Source organism: Tachypleus tridentatus, chromosome 2 (genome assembly GCF_004210375.1).
Source record: "Tachypleus tridentatus isolate NWPU-2018 chromosome 2, ASM421037v1, whole genome shotgun sequence".
Lineage (NCBI taxonomy): Eukaryota > Metazoa > Arthropoda > Merostomata > Xiphosura > Limulidae > Tachypleus > Tachypleus tridentatus.
Genome location: NC_134826.1, coordinates 155,540,361 through 155,565,293, shown reverse-complemented (window position 1 = coordinate 155,565,293; position 24,933 = coordinate 155,540,361). Strand labels below are relative to the sequence as shown.

The 24,933-nt window shown below is 25.2% G+C and overlaps 1 protein-coding gene across 1 annotated transcript in view; it reads right to left on the bottom strand.

Moving 5' to 3' along the window:
- The window catches only part of LOC143245433 (sodium- and chloride-dependent GABA transporter 1-like), a 220,192-nt gene that overhangs the window by 160,376 nt on the left and 34,883 nt on the right, over positions 1 to 24,933 (bottom strand). The window contains exons 6-8 of the mRNA XM_076491783.1: positions 22,680 to 22,812; positions 1,499 to 1,633; positions 1,151 to 1,254 (exon numbers count right to left, since the gene is read on the bottom strand). Coding sequence (XP_076347898.1) covers positions 1,151 to 1,254; positions 1,499 to 1,633; positions 22,680 to 22,812 — 372 coding nt within the window. The remainder of the gene's footprint in view (positions 1 to 1,150; positions 1,255 to 1,498; positions 1,634 to 22,679; positions 22,813 to 24,933) is intronic.

Sequence of the window (24,933 nt, the reverse complement as noted above, 5' to 3'; positions counted from 1 at the left end):
ATGTTTAATATAAACAGAGCGAGTATGTATGTTTAATATAAACAGAACGAGTATGTATGTTTAATATTAACAGAGCGAGTATGTATGTTTAATATTAACAGAGCGAGTATGTATGTTTAATATTAACAGAGCGAATATGTATGTTTAATATTAACAGAACGAGTATGTATGTTTAATATAAACAGAACGAGTATCTATGTTTAATATTAACAGAGCGAGTATGTATGTTTAATATTAACAGAGCGAGTATGTATGTTTAATATTAACAGAGAGAGTATGTATGTTTAATATAAACAATGAATAAGTAAATAGTAATAGAGCGAGTATATTTAATACAAATAATGATGAAAAAAGAATCTTTAATAGGGCGGGTATATTTTATATGAATAAAGGGAAAAAAACAACATTTATACATGTCCAGGATGGTGAAACATCAACCAATCACAAATATGAACACGAACTCAATATAAAACAATTTTATAGATAAATGAACTTATCTTTTGGTTGTAATTGTTAATTTTCTCACACACATACATACATATATATACTGAAGTATCTACGCATGTTTCACCTATGGGAATTGAATCACGGATGATAACATTATAAATACGTAAATTTGTCGTTAACAGATTCAACCTCAACTGCTATTTTTACGTGTTTCTGGTTTTCAATCCTTGGACAAATCAAGATGTATGTGGAACAACTTAACTGTGTTTTATTTTATTTGACCGAATATTAGGTCTATAATTCTTAAATATTCGACATATTTGAGCGTTTCAACTGTAACTTATACTTTAAGGTTTCACACTCACGTTAAGCTGATACGAAATTTACAATTCGACAGTCACGAGCCTGAAACTAGTGATGTATCTTTGTCAAACTTCCCAACACTACAATCAGATGTATATATACAGATATTTATTAGGAAATAATAAACGCATGATATATTACTACGAGACTTATTTTTGTATCAAAACACTGTTCAACAAAACCCCAAAGTGACGATCTGCATAATATCGTTAAAATCATTACCAAATAAGAAACATGATCTGCGACTTATAATTTACAAGTGTTTGTATCCGTCATTCTTATAACAAACGTTGCATTTTCTAATAATTTTCATTCAGTGAACATAGGTTTAGGCACTTACTTTATAAGGTTGTTGTGGAAACGATTGTAACTTGCGTACGTAATCATGCTGCCACCTGCAATGCTAAAAGAGTAGAAAACCTGGATAGTTGCGTCTTCCCATACCTAAAGAAAATAATCTTCAAATAAGAACACAATGAAGGACAGACTTTGCGGGAAACTATGTTTATTACGTTTACTAGCTGGATGTAACGAATAAATTGTCAAAACAAACGATATTTAAAACAACAGATCACGTAAATTTAAAACGTTTCAACGTTCACTTATTCAACTTCAATCATACAAAAATTAGAACTGTGTATAAATATTAAAATAAAATCTGCTAAACTGCACACTTACAGATACTTACCCCAATGTCACCCAGTTTACTAAAGTTTGGAATTATGTAAAATTTAATGCCTTCGAGTGCACCATCTAGCGTCACACCACGGAAAAAAAGAATAAGTAAAATGACGTAAGGGAAGGTAGCAGTGAAATATACAACCTGAAAACAATAAAACAGTAATAAACTGTTACAAAAAACATAAGTAACATCCTCTTGTAGAGTAATAATAAACTGTTACAGAAAACATAAGTCACATCCTCTAGTACAGTAATAATAAACTGTTACAGAAAACATAAGTCACATCCTCTAGTACAGTAATAATAAACTGTTACAGAAAACATCAGTCACATCCTCTAGTACAGTAATAATAAACTGTTACAGAAAACATAAGTTACATCCTCTAGTACAGTAATAATAAACTGTTACAGAAAACATAAGTCACATCCTCTAGTACAGTAATAATAAACTGTTACAGAAAACATCAGTCACCTCCTCTAGTACAGTAATAATAAACTGTTACAGAAAATATCAGTCACATCCTTCAGTAGAGTAATAATAAACTATTAACTGTTACAGAAAACATCAGTCACATCCTCTAGTACAGTAATAATGAACTGTTACAGAAAACATCAGTCACATCCTATAGTACAGTAATAAACTGTTACAGAAAATATAAGTCACATCCTATAGTACAGTAATAAACTGTTACAGAAAATATAAGTCACATCCTTCAGTAGAGTAATAATAAACTGTTACAGAAAACATAAGTCACATCCTTTAGTAGAGTAATAACGAACTGTCAACTGTTACTAAAAACATGAGCCACATCCTTTAGTAGAGTAATAATAAACTATTAACTGTTACTAAAAACATAAGTCACATCCTTTAGTACAGTAAAAATAAACCATTAACTGTAACTAACAATATATTACACATGCTTAATTACAGTAATAAAAAAAACATTAACTTTATCCAACAACAGACATTACACGCTTTACCAGAGTAATAATAAACCATTATCTGTAGCGAACAACACATTTCACATGCTTCAGTATGGCAATAATAAACCATTAACTACAATTAACAAGACATTTCACACACTTTAGTACAGTAAATATAAACCATTAACTATAACTAACAAGACATTTCACATACTTTAGTACAGTAAATATAAACCATTAACTATAACTAACAAGACATTTCACATACTTTAGTACAGTAAATATAAACCATTAACTATAACTAACAAGACATCACATACTTTAGTACAGTAAATATAAACCATTAACTATAACTAACAAGACGTTTCACATACTTTAGTACAGTAAATATAAACCATTAACTATAACTAACAAGACATTTCACATACTTTAGTACAGTAAATATAAACCATTAACTATAACTAACAAGACATTTCACATACTTTAGTACAGTAAATATAAACCATTAACTATAACTAACAAGACATCACACATACTTTAGTACAGTAAATATAAACCATTAACTATAACTAACAAGACGTTTCACATACTTTAGTACAGTAAATATAAACCATTAACTAAAACTAACAAGACATTTCACATACTTTAGTACAGTAAATATAAACCATTAACTATAGCTAACAAGACATTTCACATACTTTAGTACAGTAAATATAAACCATTAAGTATAACTAACAAGATATCACATACTTTAGTACAGTAAATATAAACCATTAACTATAACTAACAAGACATTTTACATACTTTAGTACAGTAAATATAAACCATTAACTAAAACTAACAAGACATTTCACATACTTTAGTACAGTAAATATAAACCATTAACTATAACTAACAAGACATTTCACATACTTTAGTACAGTAAATATAAACCATTAACTATAACTAACAAGACATTTCACATACTTTAGTACAGTAAATATAAACCATTAACTATAACTAACAAGACATTTCACATACTTTAGTACAGTAAATATAAACCATTAACTATAACTAACAAGACATCACATACTTTAGTACAGTAAATATAAACCATTAACTATAACTAACAAGACATTTTACATACTTTAGTACAGTAAATATAAACCATTAACTAAAACTAACAAGACATTTCACATACTTTAGTACAGTAAATATAAACCATTAACTATAACTAACAAGACATCACATACTTTAGTACAGTAAATATAAACCATTAACTATAACTAACAAGACGTTTCACATACTTTAGTACAGTAAATATAAACCATTAACTATAACTAACAAGACATTTCACACACTTTAGTACAGTAAATATAAACCATTAACTATAACTAACAAGACATTTCACATACTTTAGTACAGTAAATATAAACCATTAACTATAACTAACAAGACATCACATACTTTAGTACAGTAAATATAAACCATTAACTATAACTAACAAGACGTTTCACATACTTTAGTACAGTAAATATAAACCATTACCTAAAACTAACAAGACATTTCACATACTTTAGTACAGTAAATATAAATCATTAACTATAGCTAACAAGACATTTCACATACTTTAGTACAGTAAATATAAACCATTAAGTATAACTAACAAGACATCACATACTTTAGTACAGTAAATATAAACCATTAACTATAACTAACAAGACATTTCACATACTTTAGTACAGTAAATATAAACCATTAACTATAACTAACAAGACATTTCACATACTTTAGTACAGTAAATATAAACCATTAACTATAACTAACAAGACATTTCACATACTTTAGTACAGTAAATATAAACCATTAACTAAAACTAACAAGACATTTCACACACTTTAGTACAGTAAATATAAACCATTAACTAAAACTAACAAGACATTTCACACACTTTAGTACAGTAAATATAAACCATTAACTATAACTAACAAGACATTTCACATACTTTAGTACAGTAAATATAAACCATTAACTATAACTAACAAGACATTTCACATACTTTAGTACAGTAAATATAAACCATTAACTATAACTAACAAGACATTTCACATACTTTAGTACAGTAAATATAAACCATTAACTAAAACTAACAAGACATTTCACATACTTTAGTACAGTAAATATAAACCATTAACTATAACTAACAAGACATCACATACTTTAGTACAGTAAATATAAACCATTAACTATAACTAACAAGACATTTCACATACTTTAGTACAGTAAATATAAACCATTAACTATAACTAACAAGACATTTCACATACTTTAGTACAGTAAATATAAACCATTAACTATAACTAACAAGACATTTCACATACTTTAGTACAGTAAATATAAACCATTAACTATAACTAACAAGACATTTCACATACTTTTAGTACAGTAAATATAAACCATTAACTATAACTAACAAGACATTTCACATACTTTAGTACAGTAAATATAAACCATTAACTATAACTAACAAGACATTTCACATACTTTAGTACAGTAAATATAAACCATTAACTATAACTAACAAGACATTTCACATACTTTAGTACAGTAAATATAAACCATTAACTATAACTAACAAGACATTTCACATACTTTAGTACAGTAAATATAAACCATTAACTAGACAACTAACAAGACATTTCACATACTTTAGTACAGTAAATATAAACCATTAACTATAACTAACAAGACATTTCACATACTTTAGTACAGTAAATATAAACCATTAACTATAACTAACAAGACATTTCACATACTTTAGTACAGTAAATATAAACCATTAACTAAAACTAACAAGACATTTCACATACTTTAGTACAGTAAATATAAACCATTAACTATAACTAACAAGACATTTCACATACTTTAGTACAGTAAATATAAACCATTAAGTATAACTAACAAGACATCACATACTTTAGTACAGTAAATATAAACCATTAACTATAACTAACAAGACATTTTACATACTTTAGTACAGTAAATATAAACCATTAACTAAAACTAACAAGACATTTCACATACTTTAGTACAGTAAATATAAACCATTAACTATAACTAACAAGACATCACATACTTTAGTACAGTAAATATAAGTCATTAACTATAACTAACAAGACATCACATACTTTAGTACAGTAAATATAAACCATTAACTGTAACTAACAAGACGTTTCACATATTTTAGTACAGTAAATATAAACCATTAACTATAACTAACAAGACATTTCACACACTTTAGTACAGTAAATATAAACCATTAACTATAACTAACAAGACATCACATACTTTAGTACAGTAAATATAAACCATTAACTATAACTAACAAGACATTTCACATACTTTAGTACAGTAAATATAAACCATTAACTAAAACTAACAAGACATTTCACATACTTTAGTACAGTAAATATAAACCATTAACTATAACTAACAAGACATTTCACATACTTTAGTACAGTAAATATAAACCATTAACTATAACTAACAAGACATCACATACTTTAGTACAGTAAATATAAACCATTAACTATAACTAACAAGACATTTCACATACTTTAGTACAGTAAATATAAACCATTAACTATAACTAACAAGACATTTCACATACTTTAGTACAGTAAATATAAACCATTAACTATAACTAACAAGACATTTCACATACTTTAGTACAGTAAATATAAACCATTAACTAAAACTAACAAGACATTTCACATACTTTAGTACAGTAAATATAAACCATTAACTAAACTAACAAGACATTTCACATACTTTAGTACAGTAAATATAAACCATTAACTATAACTAACAAGACATTTCACATACTTTAGTACAGTAAATATAAACCATTAACTATAACTAACAAGACATTTCACATACTTTAGTACAGTAAATATAAACCATTAACTATAACTAACAAGACATTTCACATACTTTAGTACAGTAAATATAAACCATTAACTAAAACTAACAAGACATTTCACATACTTTAGTACAGTAAATATAAACCATTAACTATAACTAACAAGACATTTCACATACTTTAGTACAGTAAATATAAACCATTAACTATAACTAACAAGACATTTCACATACTTTAGTACAGTAAATATAAACCATTAACTATAACTAACAAGACATTTCACATACTTTAGTACAGTAGTAAATATAAACCATTAAGTATAACTAACAAGACATCACATACTTTAGTACAGTAAATATAAGTCATTAACTATAACTAACAAGACATCACATACTTTAGTACAGTAAATATAAACCATTAACTATAACTAACAAGACATCACATACTTTAGTACAGTAAATATAAACCATTAACTATAACTAACAAGACATCACATACTTTAGTACAGTAAATATAAACCATTAACTATAACTAACAAGACGTTTCACATATTTTAGTACAGTAAATATAAACCATTAACTATAACTAACAAGACATTTCACACACTTTAGTACAGTAAATATAAACCATTAACTATAACTAACAAGACATCACATACTTTAGTACAGTAAATATAAACCATTAACTATAACTAACAAGACATTTCACATACTTTAGTACAGTAAATATAAACCATTAACTAAAACTAACAAGACATTTCACACACTTTAGTACAGTAAATATAAACCATTAACTAAAACTAACAAGACATTTCACATACTTTAGTACAGTAAATATAAACCATTAACTATAACTAACAAGACATTTCACATACTTTAGTACAGTAAATATAAACCATTAACTAAAACTAACAAGACATTTCACATACTTTAGTACAGTAAATATAAACCATTAACTATAACTAACAAGACATCACATACTTTAGTACAGTAAATATAAGTCATTAACTATAACTAACAAGACATCACATACTTTAGTACAGTAAATATAAACCATTAACTATAACTAACAAGACATTTCACATACTTTAGTACAGTAAATATAAACCATTAACTATAACTAACAAGACATTTCACATACTTTAGTACAGTAAATATAAACCATTAACTATAACTAACAAGACATCACATACTTTAGTACAGTAAATATAAACCATTAACTATAACTAACAAGACATTTCACATACTTTAGTACAGTAAATATAAACCATTAACTAAAACTAACAAGACATTTCACACACTTTAGTACAGTAAATATAAACCATTAACTATAACTAACAAGACATTTCACATACTTTAGTACAGTAAATATAAACCATTAACTATAACTAACAAGACATTTCACATACTTTAGTACAGTAAATATAAACCATTAACTAAAACTAACAAGACATTTCACATACTTTAGTACAGTAAATATAAACCATTAACTATAACTAACAAGACATTTCACATACTTTAGTACAGTAAATATAAACCATTAACTAAAACTAACAAGACATTTCACACACTTTAGTACAGTAAATATAAACCATTAACTAAAACTAACAAGACATTTCACACACTTTAGTACAGTAAATATAAACCATTAACTATAACTAACAAGACATTTCACATACTTTAGTACAGTAAATATAAACCATTAACTATAACTAACAAGACATTTCACATACTTTAGTACAGTAAATATAAACCATTAACTATAACTAACAAGACATCACATACTTTAGTACAGTAAATATAAACCATTAAGTATAACTAACAAGACATCACATACTTTAGTACAGTAAATATAAACCATTAAGTATAACTAACAAGACATTTCACATACTTTAGTACAGTAAATATAAACCATTAACTATAACTAACAAGACATTTCACATACTTTAGTACAGTAAATATAAACCATTAACTATAACTAACAAGACATTTCACATACTTTAGTACAGTAAATATAAACCATTAACTATAACTAACAAGACATTTCACATACTTTAGTACAGTAAATATAAACCATTAACTATAACTAACAAGACATTTCACATACTTTAGTACAGTAAATATAAACCATTAACTATAACTAACAAGACATTTCACATACTTTAGTACAGTAAATATAAACCATTAACTATAACTAACAAGACATTTCACATACTTTAGTACAGTAAATATAAACCATTAACTAAAACTAACAAGACATTTTACATACTTTAGTACAGTAAATATAAACCATTAACTATAACTAACAAGACATTTCACATACTTTAGTACAGTAAATATAAACCATTAACTAAAACTAACAAGACATTTCACATACTTTAGTACAGTAAATATAAACCATTAACTATAACTAACAAGACATTTCACATACTTTAGTACAGTAAATATAAACCATTAACTATAACTAACAAGACATTTCACATACTTTAGTACAGTAAATATAAACCATTAACTATAACTAACAAGACATTTCACATACTTTAGTACAGTAAATATAAACCATTAACTATAACTAACAAGACATTTCACATACTTTAGTACAGTAAATATAAACCATTAACTATAACTAACAAGACATTTCACATACTTTAGTACAGTAAATATAAACCATTAACTATAACTAACAAGACATTTCACATACTTTAGTACAGTAAATATAAACCATTAACTATAACTAACAAGACATTTCACATACTTTAGTACAGTAAATATAAACCATTAACTAAAACTAACAAGACATTTCACACACTTTAGTACAGTAAATATAAACCATTAACTATAACTAACAAGACATTTCACATACTTTAGTACAGTAAATATAAACCATTAACTAAAACTAACAAGACATTTCACACTTTAGTACAGTAAATATAAACCATTAACTAAAACTAACAAGACATTTCACATACTTTAGTACAGTAAATATAAACCATTAACTATAACTAACAAGACATTTCACACACTTTAGTACAGTAAATATAAACCATTAACTATAACTAACAAGACATTTCACATACTTTAGTACAGTAAATATAAACCATTAACTATAACTAACAAGACATTTCACATACTTTAGTACAGTAAATATAAACCATTAACTATAACTAACAAGACATTTCACATACTTTAGTACAGTAAATATAAACCATTAACTAAAACTAACAAGACATTTCACACACTTTAGTACAGTAAATATAAACCATTAACTATAACTAACAAGACATTTCACATACTTTAGTACAGTAAATATAAACCATTAACTATAACTAACAAGACATTTCACATACTTTAGTACAGTAAATATAAACCATTAACTAAAACTAACAAGACATTTCACATACTTTAGTACAGTAAATATAAACCATTAACTATAACTAACAAGACATCACATACTTTAGTACAGTAAATATAAACCATTAACTATAACTAACAAGACATTTCACATACTTTAGTACAGTAAATATAAACCATTAACTATAACTAACAAGACATTTCACATACTTTAGTACAGTAAATATAAACCATTAACTATAACTAACAAGACATTTCACATACTTTAGTACAGTAAATATAAACCATTAACTATAACTAACAAGACATTTCACATACTTTAGTACAGTAAATATAAACCATTAACTATAACTAACAAGACATTTCACATACTTTAGTACAGTAAATATAAACCATTAACTATAACTAACAAGACATTTCACATACTTTAGTACAGTAAATATAAACCATTAACTAAAACTAACAAGACATTTCACATACTTTAGTACAGTAAATATAAACCATTAACTATAACTAACAAGACATTTCACATACTTTAGTACAGTAAATATAAACCATTAACTATAACTAACAAGACATTTCACATACTTTAGTACAGTAAATATAAACCATTAACTATAACTAACAAGACATTTCACATACTTTAGTACAGTAAATATAAACCATTAACTATAACTAACAAGACATTTCACATACTTTAGTACAGTAAATATAAACCATTAACTAAAACTAACAAGACATTTCACATACTTTAGTACAGTAAATATAAACCATTAACTATAACTAACAAGACATTTCACATACTTTAGTACAGTAAATATAAACCATTAACTAAAACTAACAAGACATTTCACACACTTTAGTACAGTAAATATAAACCATTAACTAAAACTAACAAGACATTTCACACACTTTAGTACAGTAAATATAAACCATTAACTATAACTAACAAGACATTTCACATACTTTAGTACAGTAAATATAAACCATTAACTAAAACTAACAAGACATTTCACATACTTTAGTACAGTAAATATAAACCATTAACTATAACTAACAAGACATTTCACATACTTTAGTACAGTAAATATAAACCATTAACTATAACTAACAAGACATTTCACATACTTTAGTACAGTAAATATAAACCATTAACTATAACTAACAAGACATTTCACATACTTTAGTACAGTAAATATAAACCATTAACTATAACTAACAAGACATTTCACATACTTTAGTACAGTAAATATAAACCATTAACTATAACTAACAAGACATTTCACATACTTTAGTACAGTAAATATAAACCATTAACTATAACTAACAAGACATTTCACATACTTTAGTACAGTAAATATAAACCATTAACTAAAACTAACAAGACATTTCACATACTTTAGTACAGTAAATATAAACCATTAACTATAACTAACAAGACATTTCACATACTTTAGTACAGTAAATATAAACCATTAACTAAAACTAACAAGACATTTCACATACTTTAGTACAGTAAATATAAACCATTAACTAAAACTAACAAGACATTTCACATACTTTAGTACAGTAAATATAAACCATTAACTATAACTAACAAGACATTTCACATACTTTAGTACAGTAAATATAAACCATTAACTATAACTAACAAGACATTTCACATACTTTAGTACAGTAAATATAAACCATTAACTATAACTAACAAGACATTTCACATACTTTAGTACAGTAAATATAAACCATTAACTATAACTAACAAGACATTTCACATACTTTAGTACAGTAAATATAAACCATTAACTATAACTAACAAGACCATTAACTATAACACACACTTTAGTACAGTAAATATAAACCATTAACTATAACTAACAAGACATTTCACATACTTTAGTACAGTAAATATAAACCATTAACTATAACTAACAAGACATTTCACATACTTTAGTACAGTAAATATAAACCATTAACTATAACTAACAAGACATTTCACATACTTTAGTACAGTAAATATAAACCATTAACTAAAACTAACAAGACATTTCACATACTTTAGTACAGTAAATATAAACCATTAACTATAACTAACAAGACATTTCACATACTTTAGTACAGTAAATATAAACCATTAACTATAACTAACAAGACATTTCACATACTTTAGTACAGTAAATATAAACCATTAACTATAACTAACAAGACATTTCACATACTTTAGTACAGTAAATATAAACCATTAACTATAACTAACAAGACATTTCACATACTTTAGTACAGTAAATATAAACCATTAACTATAACTAACAAGACATTTCACATACTTTAGTACAGTAAATATAAACCATTAACTATAACTAACAAGACATTTCACATACTTTAGTACAGTAAATATAAACCATTAACTATAACTAACAAGACATTTCACATACTTTAGTACAGTAAATATAAACCATTAACTATAACTAACAAGACATTTCACATACTTTAGTACAGTAAATATAAACCATTAACTATAACTAACAAGACATTTCACATACTTTAGTACAGTAAATATAAACCATTAACTATAACTAACAAGACATTTCACATACTTTAGTACAGTAAATATAAACCATTAACTATAACTAACAAGACATTTCACATACTTTAGTACAGTAAATATAAACCATTAACTAAAACTAACAAGACATTTCACATACTTTAGTACAGTAAATATAAACCATTAACTATAACTAACAAGACATTTCACATACTTTAGTACAGTAAATATAAACCATTAACTATAACTAACAAGACATTTCACATACTTTAGTACAGTAAATATAAACCATTAACTATAACTAACAAGACATTTCACATACTTTAGTACAGTAAATATAAACCATTAACTATAACTAACAAGACATTTCACATACTTTAGTACAGTAAATATAAACCATTAACTATAACTAACAAGACATTTCACATACTTTAGTACAGTAAATATAAACCATTAACTATAACTAACAAGACATTTCACATACTTTAGTACAGTAAATATAAACCATTAACTATAACTAACAAGACATTTCACATACTTTAGTACAGTAAATATAAACCATTAACTATAACTAACAAGACATTTCACATACTTTAGTACAGTAAATATAAACCATTAACTAAAACTAACAAGACATTTCACATACTTTAGTACAGTAAATATAAACCATTAACTATAACTAACAAGACATTTCACATACTTTAGTACAGTAAATATAAACCATTAACTATAACTAACAAGACATTTCACATACTTTAGTACAGTAAATATAAACCATTAACTAAAACTAACAAGACATTTCACATACTTTAGTACAGTAAATATAAACCATTAACTATAACTAACAAGACATTTCACATACTTTAGTACAGTAAATATAAACCATTAACTATAACTAACAAGACATTTCACATACTTTAGTACAGTAAATATAAACCATTAACTAAAACTAACAAGACATTTCACATACTTTAGTACAGTAAATATAAATCATTAACTATAGCTAACAAGACATTTCACATACTTTAGTACAGTAAATATAAACCATTAACTATAACTAACAAGACATTTCACATACTTTAGTACAGTAAATATAAACCATTAACTATAACTAACAAGACATTTCACATACTTTAGTACAGTAAATATAAACCATTAACTATAACTAACAAGACATTTCACATACTTTAGTACAGTAAATATAAACCATTAACTATAACTAACAAGACATTTCACATACTTTAGTACAGTAAATATAAACCATTAACTATAACTAACAAGACATTTCACATAACTTTAGTACAGTAAATATAAACCATTAACTATAACTAACAAGACATTTCACATACTTTAGTACAGTAAATATAAACCATTAACTATAACTAACAAGACATTTCACATACTTTAGTACAGTAAATATAAACCATTAACTATAACTAACAAGACATTTCACATACTTTAGTACAGTAAATATAAACCATTAACTATAACTAACAAGACATTTCACATACTTTAGTACAGTAAATATAAACCATTAACTATAACTAACAAGACATTTCACATACTTTAGTACAGTAAATATAAACCATTAACTATAACTAACAAGACATTTCACATACTTTAGTACAGTAAATATAAACCATTAACTATAACTAACAAGACATTTCACATACTTTAGTACAGTAAATATAAACCATTAACTATAACTAACAAGACATTTCACATACTTTAGTACAGTAAATATAAACCATTAACTATAACTAACAAGACATTTCACATACTTTAGTACAGTAAATATAAACCATTAACTATAACTAACAAGACATTTCACATACTTTAGTACAGTAAATATAAACCATTAACTATAACTAACAAGACATTTCACATACTTTAGTACAGTAAATATAAACCATTAACTATAACTAACAAGACATTTCACATACTTTAGTACAGTAAATATAAACCATTAACTATAACTAACAAGACATTTCACATACTTTAGTACAGTAAATATAAACCATTAACTATAACTAACAAGACATTTCACATACTTTAGTACAGTAAATATAAACCATTAACTATAACTAACAAGACATTTCACATACTTTAGTACAGTAAATATAAACCATTAACTATAACTAACAAGACATTTCACATACTTTAGTACAGTAAATATAAACCATTAACTATAACTAACAAGACATTTCACATACTTTAGTACAGTAAATATAAACCATTAACTATAACTAACAAGACATTTCACATACTTTAGTACAGTAAATATAAACCATTAACTATAACTAACAAGACATTTCACATACTTTAGTACAGTAAATATAAACCATTAACTATAACTAACAAGACATTTCACATACTTTAGTACAGTAAATATAAACCATTAACTATAACTAACAAGACATTTCACATACTTTAGTACAGTAAATATAAACCATTAACTATAACTAACAAGACATTTCACATACTTTAGTACAGTAAATATAAACCATTAACTATAACTAACAAGACATTTCACATACTTTAGTACAGTAAATATAAACCATTAACTATAACTAACAAGACATTTCACATACTTTAGTACAGTAAATATAAACCATTAACTAAAACTAACAAGACATTTCACATACTTTAGTACAGTAAATATAAACCATTAACTATAACTAACAAGACATTTCACATACTTTAGTACAGTAAATATAAACCATTAACTATAACTAACAAGACATTTCACATACTTTAGTACAGTAAATATAAACCATTAACTATAACTAACAAGACATTTCACATACTTTAGTACAGTAAATATAAACCATTAACTATAACTAACAAGACATTTCACATACTTTAGTACAGTAAATATAAACCATTAACTATAACTAACAAGACATTTCACATACTTTAGTACAGTAAATATAAACCATTAACTATAACTAACAAGACATTTCACATACTTTAGTACAGTAAATATAAACCATTAACTAGACATTTCAACTAACAAGACATTAACTATAACTACAAGACATTTCACTTTTAGTACAGTAAATATAAACCATTAACTAAAACTAACAAGACATTTCACATACTTTAGTACAGTAAATATAAACCATTAACTAAAAACTAACAAGACATTTCACATACTTTAGTACAGTAAATATAAACCATTAACTATAACTAACAAGACATTTCACATACTTTAGTACAGTAAATATAAACCATTAACTATAACTAACAAGACATTTCACATACTTTAGTACAGTAAATATAAACCATTAACTATAACTAACAAGACATTTCACATACTTTAGTACAGTAAATATAAACCATTAACTATAACTAACAAGACATTTCACATACTTTAGTACAGTAAATATAAACCATTAACTATAACTAACAAGACATTTCACATACTTTAGTACAGTAAATATAAACCATTAACTATAACTAACAAGACATTTCACATACTTTAGTACAGTAAATATAAACCATTAACTATAACTAACAAGACATTTCACATACTTTAGTACAGTAAATATAAACCATTAACTATAACTAACAAGACATTTCACATACTTTAGTACAGTAAATATAAACCATTAACTATAACTAACAAGACATTTCACATACTTTAGTACAGTAAATATAAACCATTAACTATAACTAACAAGACATTTCACATACTTTAGTACAGTAAATATAAACCATTAACTATAACTAACAAGACATTTCACATACTTTAGTACAGTAAATATAAACCATTAACTATAACTAACAAGACATTTCACATACTTTAGTACAGTAAATATAAACCATTAACTATAACTAACAAGACATTTCACACACTTTAGTACAGTAAATATAAACCATTAACTATAACTAACAAGACATTTCACATACTTTAGTACAGTAAATATAAACCATTAACTATAACTAACAAGACATTTCACATACTTTAGTACAGTAAATATAAACCATTAACTATAACTAACAAGACATTTCACATACTTTAGTACAGTAAATATAAATCATTAAGTATAACTAACAAGACATTTCACATACTTTAGTACAGTAAATATAAACCATTAACTATAACTAACAAGACATTTCACATACTTTAGTACAGTAAATATAAACCATTAACTATAACTAACAAGACATTTCACATACTTTAGTACAGTAAATATAAACCATTAACTAAAACTAACAAGACATTTCACATACTTTAGTACAGTAAATATAAACCATTAACTATAACTAACAAGACATTTCACATACTTTAGTACAGTAAATATAAACCATTAACTATAACTAACAAGACATTTCACATACTTTAGTACAGTAAATATAAACCATTAACTATAACTAACAAGACATTTCACATACTTTAGTACAGTAAATATAAACCATTAACTATAACTAACAAGACATTTCACATACTTTAGTACAGTAAATATAAACCATTAACTATAACTAACAAGACATTTCACATACTTTAGTACAGTAAATATAAACCATTAACTATAACTAACAAGACATTTCACATACTTTAGTACAGTAAATATAAACCATTAACTATAACTAACAAGACATTTCACATACTTTAGTACAGTAAATATAAACCATTAACTATAACTAACAAGACATTTCACATACTTTAGTACAGTAAATATAAACCATTAACTATAACTAACAAGACATTTCACATACTTTAGTACAGTAAATATAAACCATTAACTATAACTAACAAGACATTTCACATACTTTAGTACAGTAAATATAAACCATTAACTATAACTAACAAGACATTTCACATACTTTAGTACAGTAAATATAAACCATTAACTATAACTAACAAGACATTTCACATACTTTAGTACAGTAAATATAAACCATTAACTATAACTAACAAGACATTTCACATACTTTAGTACAGTAAATATAAACCATTAACTATAACTAACAAGACATTTCACATACTTTAGTACAGTAAATATAAACCATTAACTATAACTAACAAGACATTTCACATACTTTAGTACAGTAAATATAAACCATTAACTATAACTAACAAGACATTTCACATACTTTAAACCATTAACTATAACTAACAAGTACAGTAAATATAAACCATTAACTATAACTAACAAGACATTTCACATACTTTAGTACAGTAAATATAAACCATTAACTATAACTAACAAGACATTTCACATACTTTAGTACAGTAAATATAAACCATTAACTATAACTAACAAGACATTTCACATACTTTAGTACAGTAAATATAAACCATTAACTATAACTAACAAGACATTTCACATACTTTAGTACAGTAAATATAAACCATTAACTATAACTAACAAGACATTTCACATACTTTAGTACAGTAAATATAAACCATTAACTATAACTAACAAGACATTTCACATACTTTAGTACAGTAAATATAAACCATTAACTATAACTAACAAGACATTTCACATACTTTAGTACAGTAAATATAAACCATTAACTATAACTAACAAGACATTTCACATACTTTAGTACAGTAAATATAAACCATTAACTATAACTAACAAGACATTTCACATACTTTAGTACAGTAAATATAAACCATTAACTATAACTAACAAGACATTTCACATACTTTAGTACAGTAAATATAAACCATTAACTATAACTAACAAGACATTTCACATACTTTAGTACAGTAAATATAAACCATTAACTATAACTAACAAGACATTTCACATACTTTAGTACAGTAAATATAAACCATTAACTATAACTAACAAGACATTTCACATACTTTAGTACAGTAAATATAAACCATTAACTATAACTAACAAGACATTTCACATACTTTAGTACAGTAAATATAAACCATTAACTATAACTAACAAGACATTTCACATACTTTAGTACAGTAAATATAAACCATTAACTATAACTAACAAGACATTTCACATACTTTAGTACAGTAAATATAAACCATTAACTATAACTAACAAGACATTTCACATACTTTAGTACAGTAAATATAAACCATTAACTATAACTAACAAGACATTTCACATACTTTAGTACAGTAAATATAAACCATTAACTATAACTAACAAGACATTTCACATACTTTAGTACAGTAAATATAAACCATTAACTATAACTAACAAGACATTTCACATACTTTAGTACAGTAAATATAAACCATTAACTATAACTAACAAGACATTTCACATACTTTAGTACAGTAAATATAAACCATTAACTATAACTAACAAGACATTTCACATACTTTAGTACAGTAAATATAAACCATTAACTATAACTAACAAGACATTTCACATACTTTAGTACAGTAAATATAAACCATTAACTATAACTAACAAGACATTTCACATACTTTAGTACAGTAAATATAAACCATTAACTATAACTAACAAGACATTTCACATACTTTAGTACAGTAAATATAAACCATTAACTATAACTAACAAGACATCACATACTTTAGTACAGTAAATATAAACCATTAACTATAACTAACAAGACATTTCACATACTTTAGTACAGTAAATATAAACCATTAACTATAACTAACAAGACATTTCACATACTTTAGTACAGTAAATATAAACCATTAACTATAACTAACAAGACATTTCACATACTTTAGTACAGTAAATATAAACCATTAACTATAACTAACAAGACATTTCACATACTTTAGTACAGTAAATATAAACCATTAACTATAACTAACAAGACATTTCACATACTTTAGTACAGTAAATATAAACCATTAACTATAACTAACAAGACATTTCACATACTTTAGTACAGTAAATATAAACCATTAACTATAACTAACAAGACATTTCACATACTTTAGTACAGTAAATATAAACCATTAACTATAACTAACAAGACATTTCACATACTTTAGTACAGTAAATATAAACCATTAACTATAACTAACAAGACATTTCACATACTTTAGTACAGTAAATATAAACCATTAACTATAACTAACAAGACATTTCACATACTTTAGTACAGTAAATATAAACCATTAACTATAACTAACAAGACATTTCACATACTTTAGTACAGTAAATATAAACCATTAACTATAACTAACAAGACATTTCACATACTTTAGTACAGTAAATATAAACCATTAACTATAACTAACAAGACATTTCACATACTTTAGTACAGTAAATATAAACCATTAACTATAACTAACAAGACATTTCACATACTTTAGTACAGTAAATATAAACCATTAACTATAACTAACAAGACATTTCACATACTTTAGTACAGTAAATATAAACCATTAACTATAACTAACAAGACATTTCACATACTTTAGTACAGTAAATATAAACCATTAACTATAACTAACAAGACATTTCACATACTTTAGTACAGTAAATATAAACCATTAACTATAACTAACAAGACATTTCACATACTTTAGTACAGTAAATATAAACCATTAACTATAACTAACAAGACATTTCACATACTTTAGTACAGTAAATATAAACCATTAACTATAACTAACAAGACATTTCACATACTTTAGTACAGTAAATATAAACCATTAACTATAACTAACAAGACATTTCACATACTTTAGTACAGTAAATATAAACCATTAACTATAACTAACAAGACATTTCACATACTTTAGTACAGTAAATATAAACCATTAACTATAACTAACAAGACATTTCACATACTTTAGTACAGTAAATATAAACCATTAACTATAACTAACAAGACATTTCACATACTTTAGTACAGTAAATATAAACCATTAACTATAACTAACAAGACATTTCACATACTTTAGTACAGTAAATATAAACCATTAACTATAACTAACAAGACATTTCACATACTTTAGTACAGTAAATATAAACCATTAACTATAACTAACAAGACATTTCACATACTTTAGTACAGTAAATATAAACCATTAACTATAACTAACAAGACATTTCACATACTTTAGTACAGTAAATATAAACCATTAACTATAACTAACAAGACATTTCACATACTTTAGTACAGTAAATATAAACCATTAACTATAACTAACAAGACATTTCACATACTTTAGTACAGTAAATATAAACCATTAACTATAACTAACAAGACATTTCACATACTTTAGTACAGTAAATATAAACCATTAACTATAACTAACAAGACATTTCACATACTTTAGTACAGTAAATATAAACCATTAACTATAACTAACAAGACATTTCACATACTTTAGTACAGTAAATATAAACCATTAACTATAACTAACAAGACATTTCACATACTTTAGTACAGTAAATATAAACCATTAACTATAACTAACAAGACATTTCACATACTTTAGTACAGTAAATATAAACCATTAACTATAACTAACAAGACATTTCACATACTTTAGTACAGTAAATATAAACCATTAACTATAACTAACAAGACATCACATACTTTAGTACAGTAAATATAAACCATTAACTATAACTAACAAGACATTTCACATACTTTAGTACAGTAAATATAAACCATTAACTAAAACTAACAAGACATTTCACACACTTTAGTACAGTAAATATAAACCATTAACTATAACTAACAAGACATTTCACATACTTTAGTACAGTAAATATAAACCATTAACTATAACTAACAAGACATTTCACATACTTTAGTACAGTAAATATAAACCATTAACTATAACTAACAAGACATTTCACATACTTTAGTACAGTAAATATAAACCATTAACTATAACTAACAAGACATCACATACTTTAGTACAGTAAATATAAATCATTAAGTATAAATAACAAGACATTTCACATACTTTAGTACAGTAAATATAAATCATTAAGTATAACTAACAAGACATTTCACATACTTTAGTACAGTAAATATAAACCATTAACTATAACTAACAAGACATTTCACATACTTTAGTACAGTAAATATAAACCATTAACTATAACTAACAAGACATCACATACTTTAGTACAGTAAATATAAGTCATTAACTATAACTAACAAGACATCACATACTTTAGTACAGTAAATATAAACCATTAACTATAACTAACAAGACATTTCACATACTTTAGTACAGTAAATATAAACCATTAACTAAAACTAACAAGACATTTCACACACTTTAGTACAGTAAATATAAACCATTAACTAAAACTAACAAGACATTTCACATACTTTAGTACAGTAAATATAAACCATTAACTATAACTAACAAGACATTTCACGTATTTTAGTACAGTAAATATAAATCATTAACTATAGCTAACAAGACATTTCACATACTTTAGTACAGTAAATATAAACCATTAACTATAACTAACAAGACGTTTCACATACTTTAGTACAGTAAATATAAACCATTAACTATAACTAACAAGACATTTCACATACTTTAGTACAGTAAATATAAACCATTAACTAAAACTAACAAGACATTTCACATACTTTAGTACAGTAAATATAAACCATTAACTATAACTAACAAGACATCACATACTTTAGTACAGTAAATATAAGTCATTAACTATAACTAACAAGACATCATATACTTTAGTACAGTAAATATAAACCATTAACTGTAACTAACAAGACGTTTCACATATTTTAGTACAGTAAATATAAACCATTAACTATAACTAACAAGACATTTCACACACTTTAGTACAGTAAATATAAACCATTAACTATAACTAACAAGACATTTCACATACTTTAGTACAGTAAATATAAACCATTAACTATAACTAACAAGACATCACATACTTTAGTACAGTAAATATAAACCATTAACTATAACTAACAAGACGTTTCACATACTTTAGTACAGTAAATATAAACCATTAACTAAAACTAACAAGACATTTCACATACTTTAGTACAGTAAATATAAACCATTAACTATAACTAACAAGACATTTCACATACTTTAGTACAGTAAATATAAACCATTAACTATAACTAACAAGACATTTCACATACTTTAGTACAGTAAATATAAACCATTAACTATAACTAACAAGACATTTCACATACTTTAGTACAGTAAATATAAACCATTAACTATAACTAACAAGACATTTCACACACTTTAGTACAGTAAATATAAACCATTAACTATAACTAACAAGACATTTCACACACTTTAGTACAGTAAATATAAACCATTAAGTATAACTAACAAGACATCACATACTTTAGTACAGTAAATATAAACCATTAACTATAACTTACAAAAGATTTCGTATGCTTCATTACAGTAATAATAAATCATTAACTGTAACTAAGAAGAGATTTCTCATGCTTTAGTACAATTATAATAGACCATTAAGAACTTGTTTTATGAAATAGATCGACTTACATCCAGTAAAATACTTACCCTACCCGATGTTTTGATTCCCTTAATCAAACAGCACACAACAATTACCCATGCTCCCAACAAGCTACAAACTAGTTGCCAGCGGAGGTTACCTATATCATGGAGACCTTCTGACTTTCCCAGTGCGTATAGACTGAAAATAGAGAGTTAAATATTAAAGTTGATACTTCACAAGTATGTACTGACTGAGAATAAAGAGTTAAATATTAAAGTTGAAACTTCACAGGTATGTACTGACTGAAAATAAAGTTAAATATTAAAGTTGATACTTCACAAGTATGTACTGACTGAAAATAAAGAGTTAAATGGTAAAGTTGATAAAGTATATTCTGAAAATAAAGAGTTAAATATTAAAGTTGATACTTCACAGGTATGTACTGACTGAAAATAAAGTTAAATATTAAAGTTGATACTTCACAGGTATGTACTGACTGAAAATAAAGTTAAATATTAAAGTTGATACTTCACAAGTATGTACTGACTGAAAATATAGTTAAATATTAAAGTTGATACTTCACAAGTATGTACTGACTGAAAATAAAGTTAAATATTAAAGTTGATACTTCACAAGTATGTACTGACTGAAAATAAAGAGTTAAATGGTAAAGTTAATACTTCACAAGTATGTACTAACTGAAAATAAAGAGTTAAATGGTAGAGTTGAAACTTCACAAGTATGTACTGACTGAAAATAAAGAGTTAAATATTAAAGTTGATGCTTCACAAGTATGTACTGACTGAAAATAAAGAGTTAAATGGTAAAGTTGATACTTCACAAGTATGTACTGTCTGAAAATAAAGAGTTAAATGGTAAAGTTGATACTTCACAGGTATGTACTGACTGAAAATAAAGTTAAATGGTAAAGTTGATACTTCACAGGTATGTACTGACTGAAAATAAAGAGTTAAATGGTAAAGTTGATACTTCACAAGTATGTACTGACTGAAAATAAAGAGTTAAATGGTAAAGTTGATACTTCACAAGTATGTACTAACTGAAAATAAAGAGTTAAATGGTAAAGTTGATACTTCACAGGTATGTACTAACTGAAAATAAAGAGTTAAATGGTAAAGTTGATACTTCACAAGTATGTACTGACTGAAAATAAAGAGTTAAATGGTAAAGTTGATACTTCACAAGTATGTACTAACTGAAAATAAAGAGTTAAATGGTAAAGTTGATACTTCACAGGTATGTACTAACTGAAAATAAAGAGTTAAATGGTAAAGTTGATACTTCACAGGTATGTACTGACTGAAAATAAAGAGTTAAATGGTAAAGTTGATACTTCACAAGTATGTACTGACTGAAAATAAAGAGTTAAATGGTAAAGTTGATACTTCACAAGTATGTACTGACTGAAAATAAAGAGTTAAATGGTAAAGTTGATACTTCACAAGTATGTACTGACTGAAAATAAAGAGTTAAATGGTAAAGTTGATACTTCACAAGTATGTACTAACTGAAAATAAAGAGTTAAATGGTAAATTTGAAACTTCACAAGTATGTACTGACTGAAAATAAAGAGTTAAATATTAAAGTTGATACTTCACAAGTATGTACTGACTGAAAATAAAGTTAAATATTAAAGTTGATGCTTCACAAGTATGTACTGACTGAAAATAAAGAGTTAAATGGTAAAGTTGATACTTCACAAGTATGTACTGTCTGAAAATAAAGAGTTAAATATTAAAGTTGATATTTCACAGGTATGTACTGACTGAAAATAAAGTTAAATATTAAAGTTGATACTTCACAGGTATGTACTGACTGAAAATAAAGAGTTAAATGGCAAAGTTGATACTTCACAGGTATGTACTGACTGAAAATAAAGTTAAATATTAAAGTTGATACTTCACAGGTATGTACTGACTGAAAATAAAGAGTTAAATGGTAAAGTTGATACTTCACAAGTATGTACTGACTGAAAATAAAGAGTTAAATGGTAAAGTTGATACTTCACAAGTATGTACTAACTGAAAATAAAGAGTTAAATGGTAAAGTTGAAACTTCACAAGTATGTACTGACTGAAAATAAAGTTAAATATTAAAGTTGATACTTCACAGGTATGTACTGACTGAAAATAAAGTTAAATATTAAAGTTGATACTTCACAAGTATGTACTGACTGAAAATATAGTTAAATATTAAAGTTGATACTTCACAAGTATGTACTGACTGAAAATAAAGTTAAATATTAAAGTTGATACTTCACAAGTATGTACTGACTGAAAATAAAGAGTTAAATGGTAA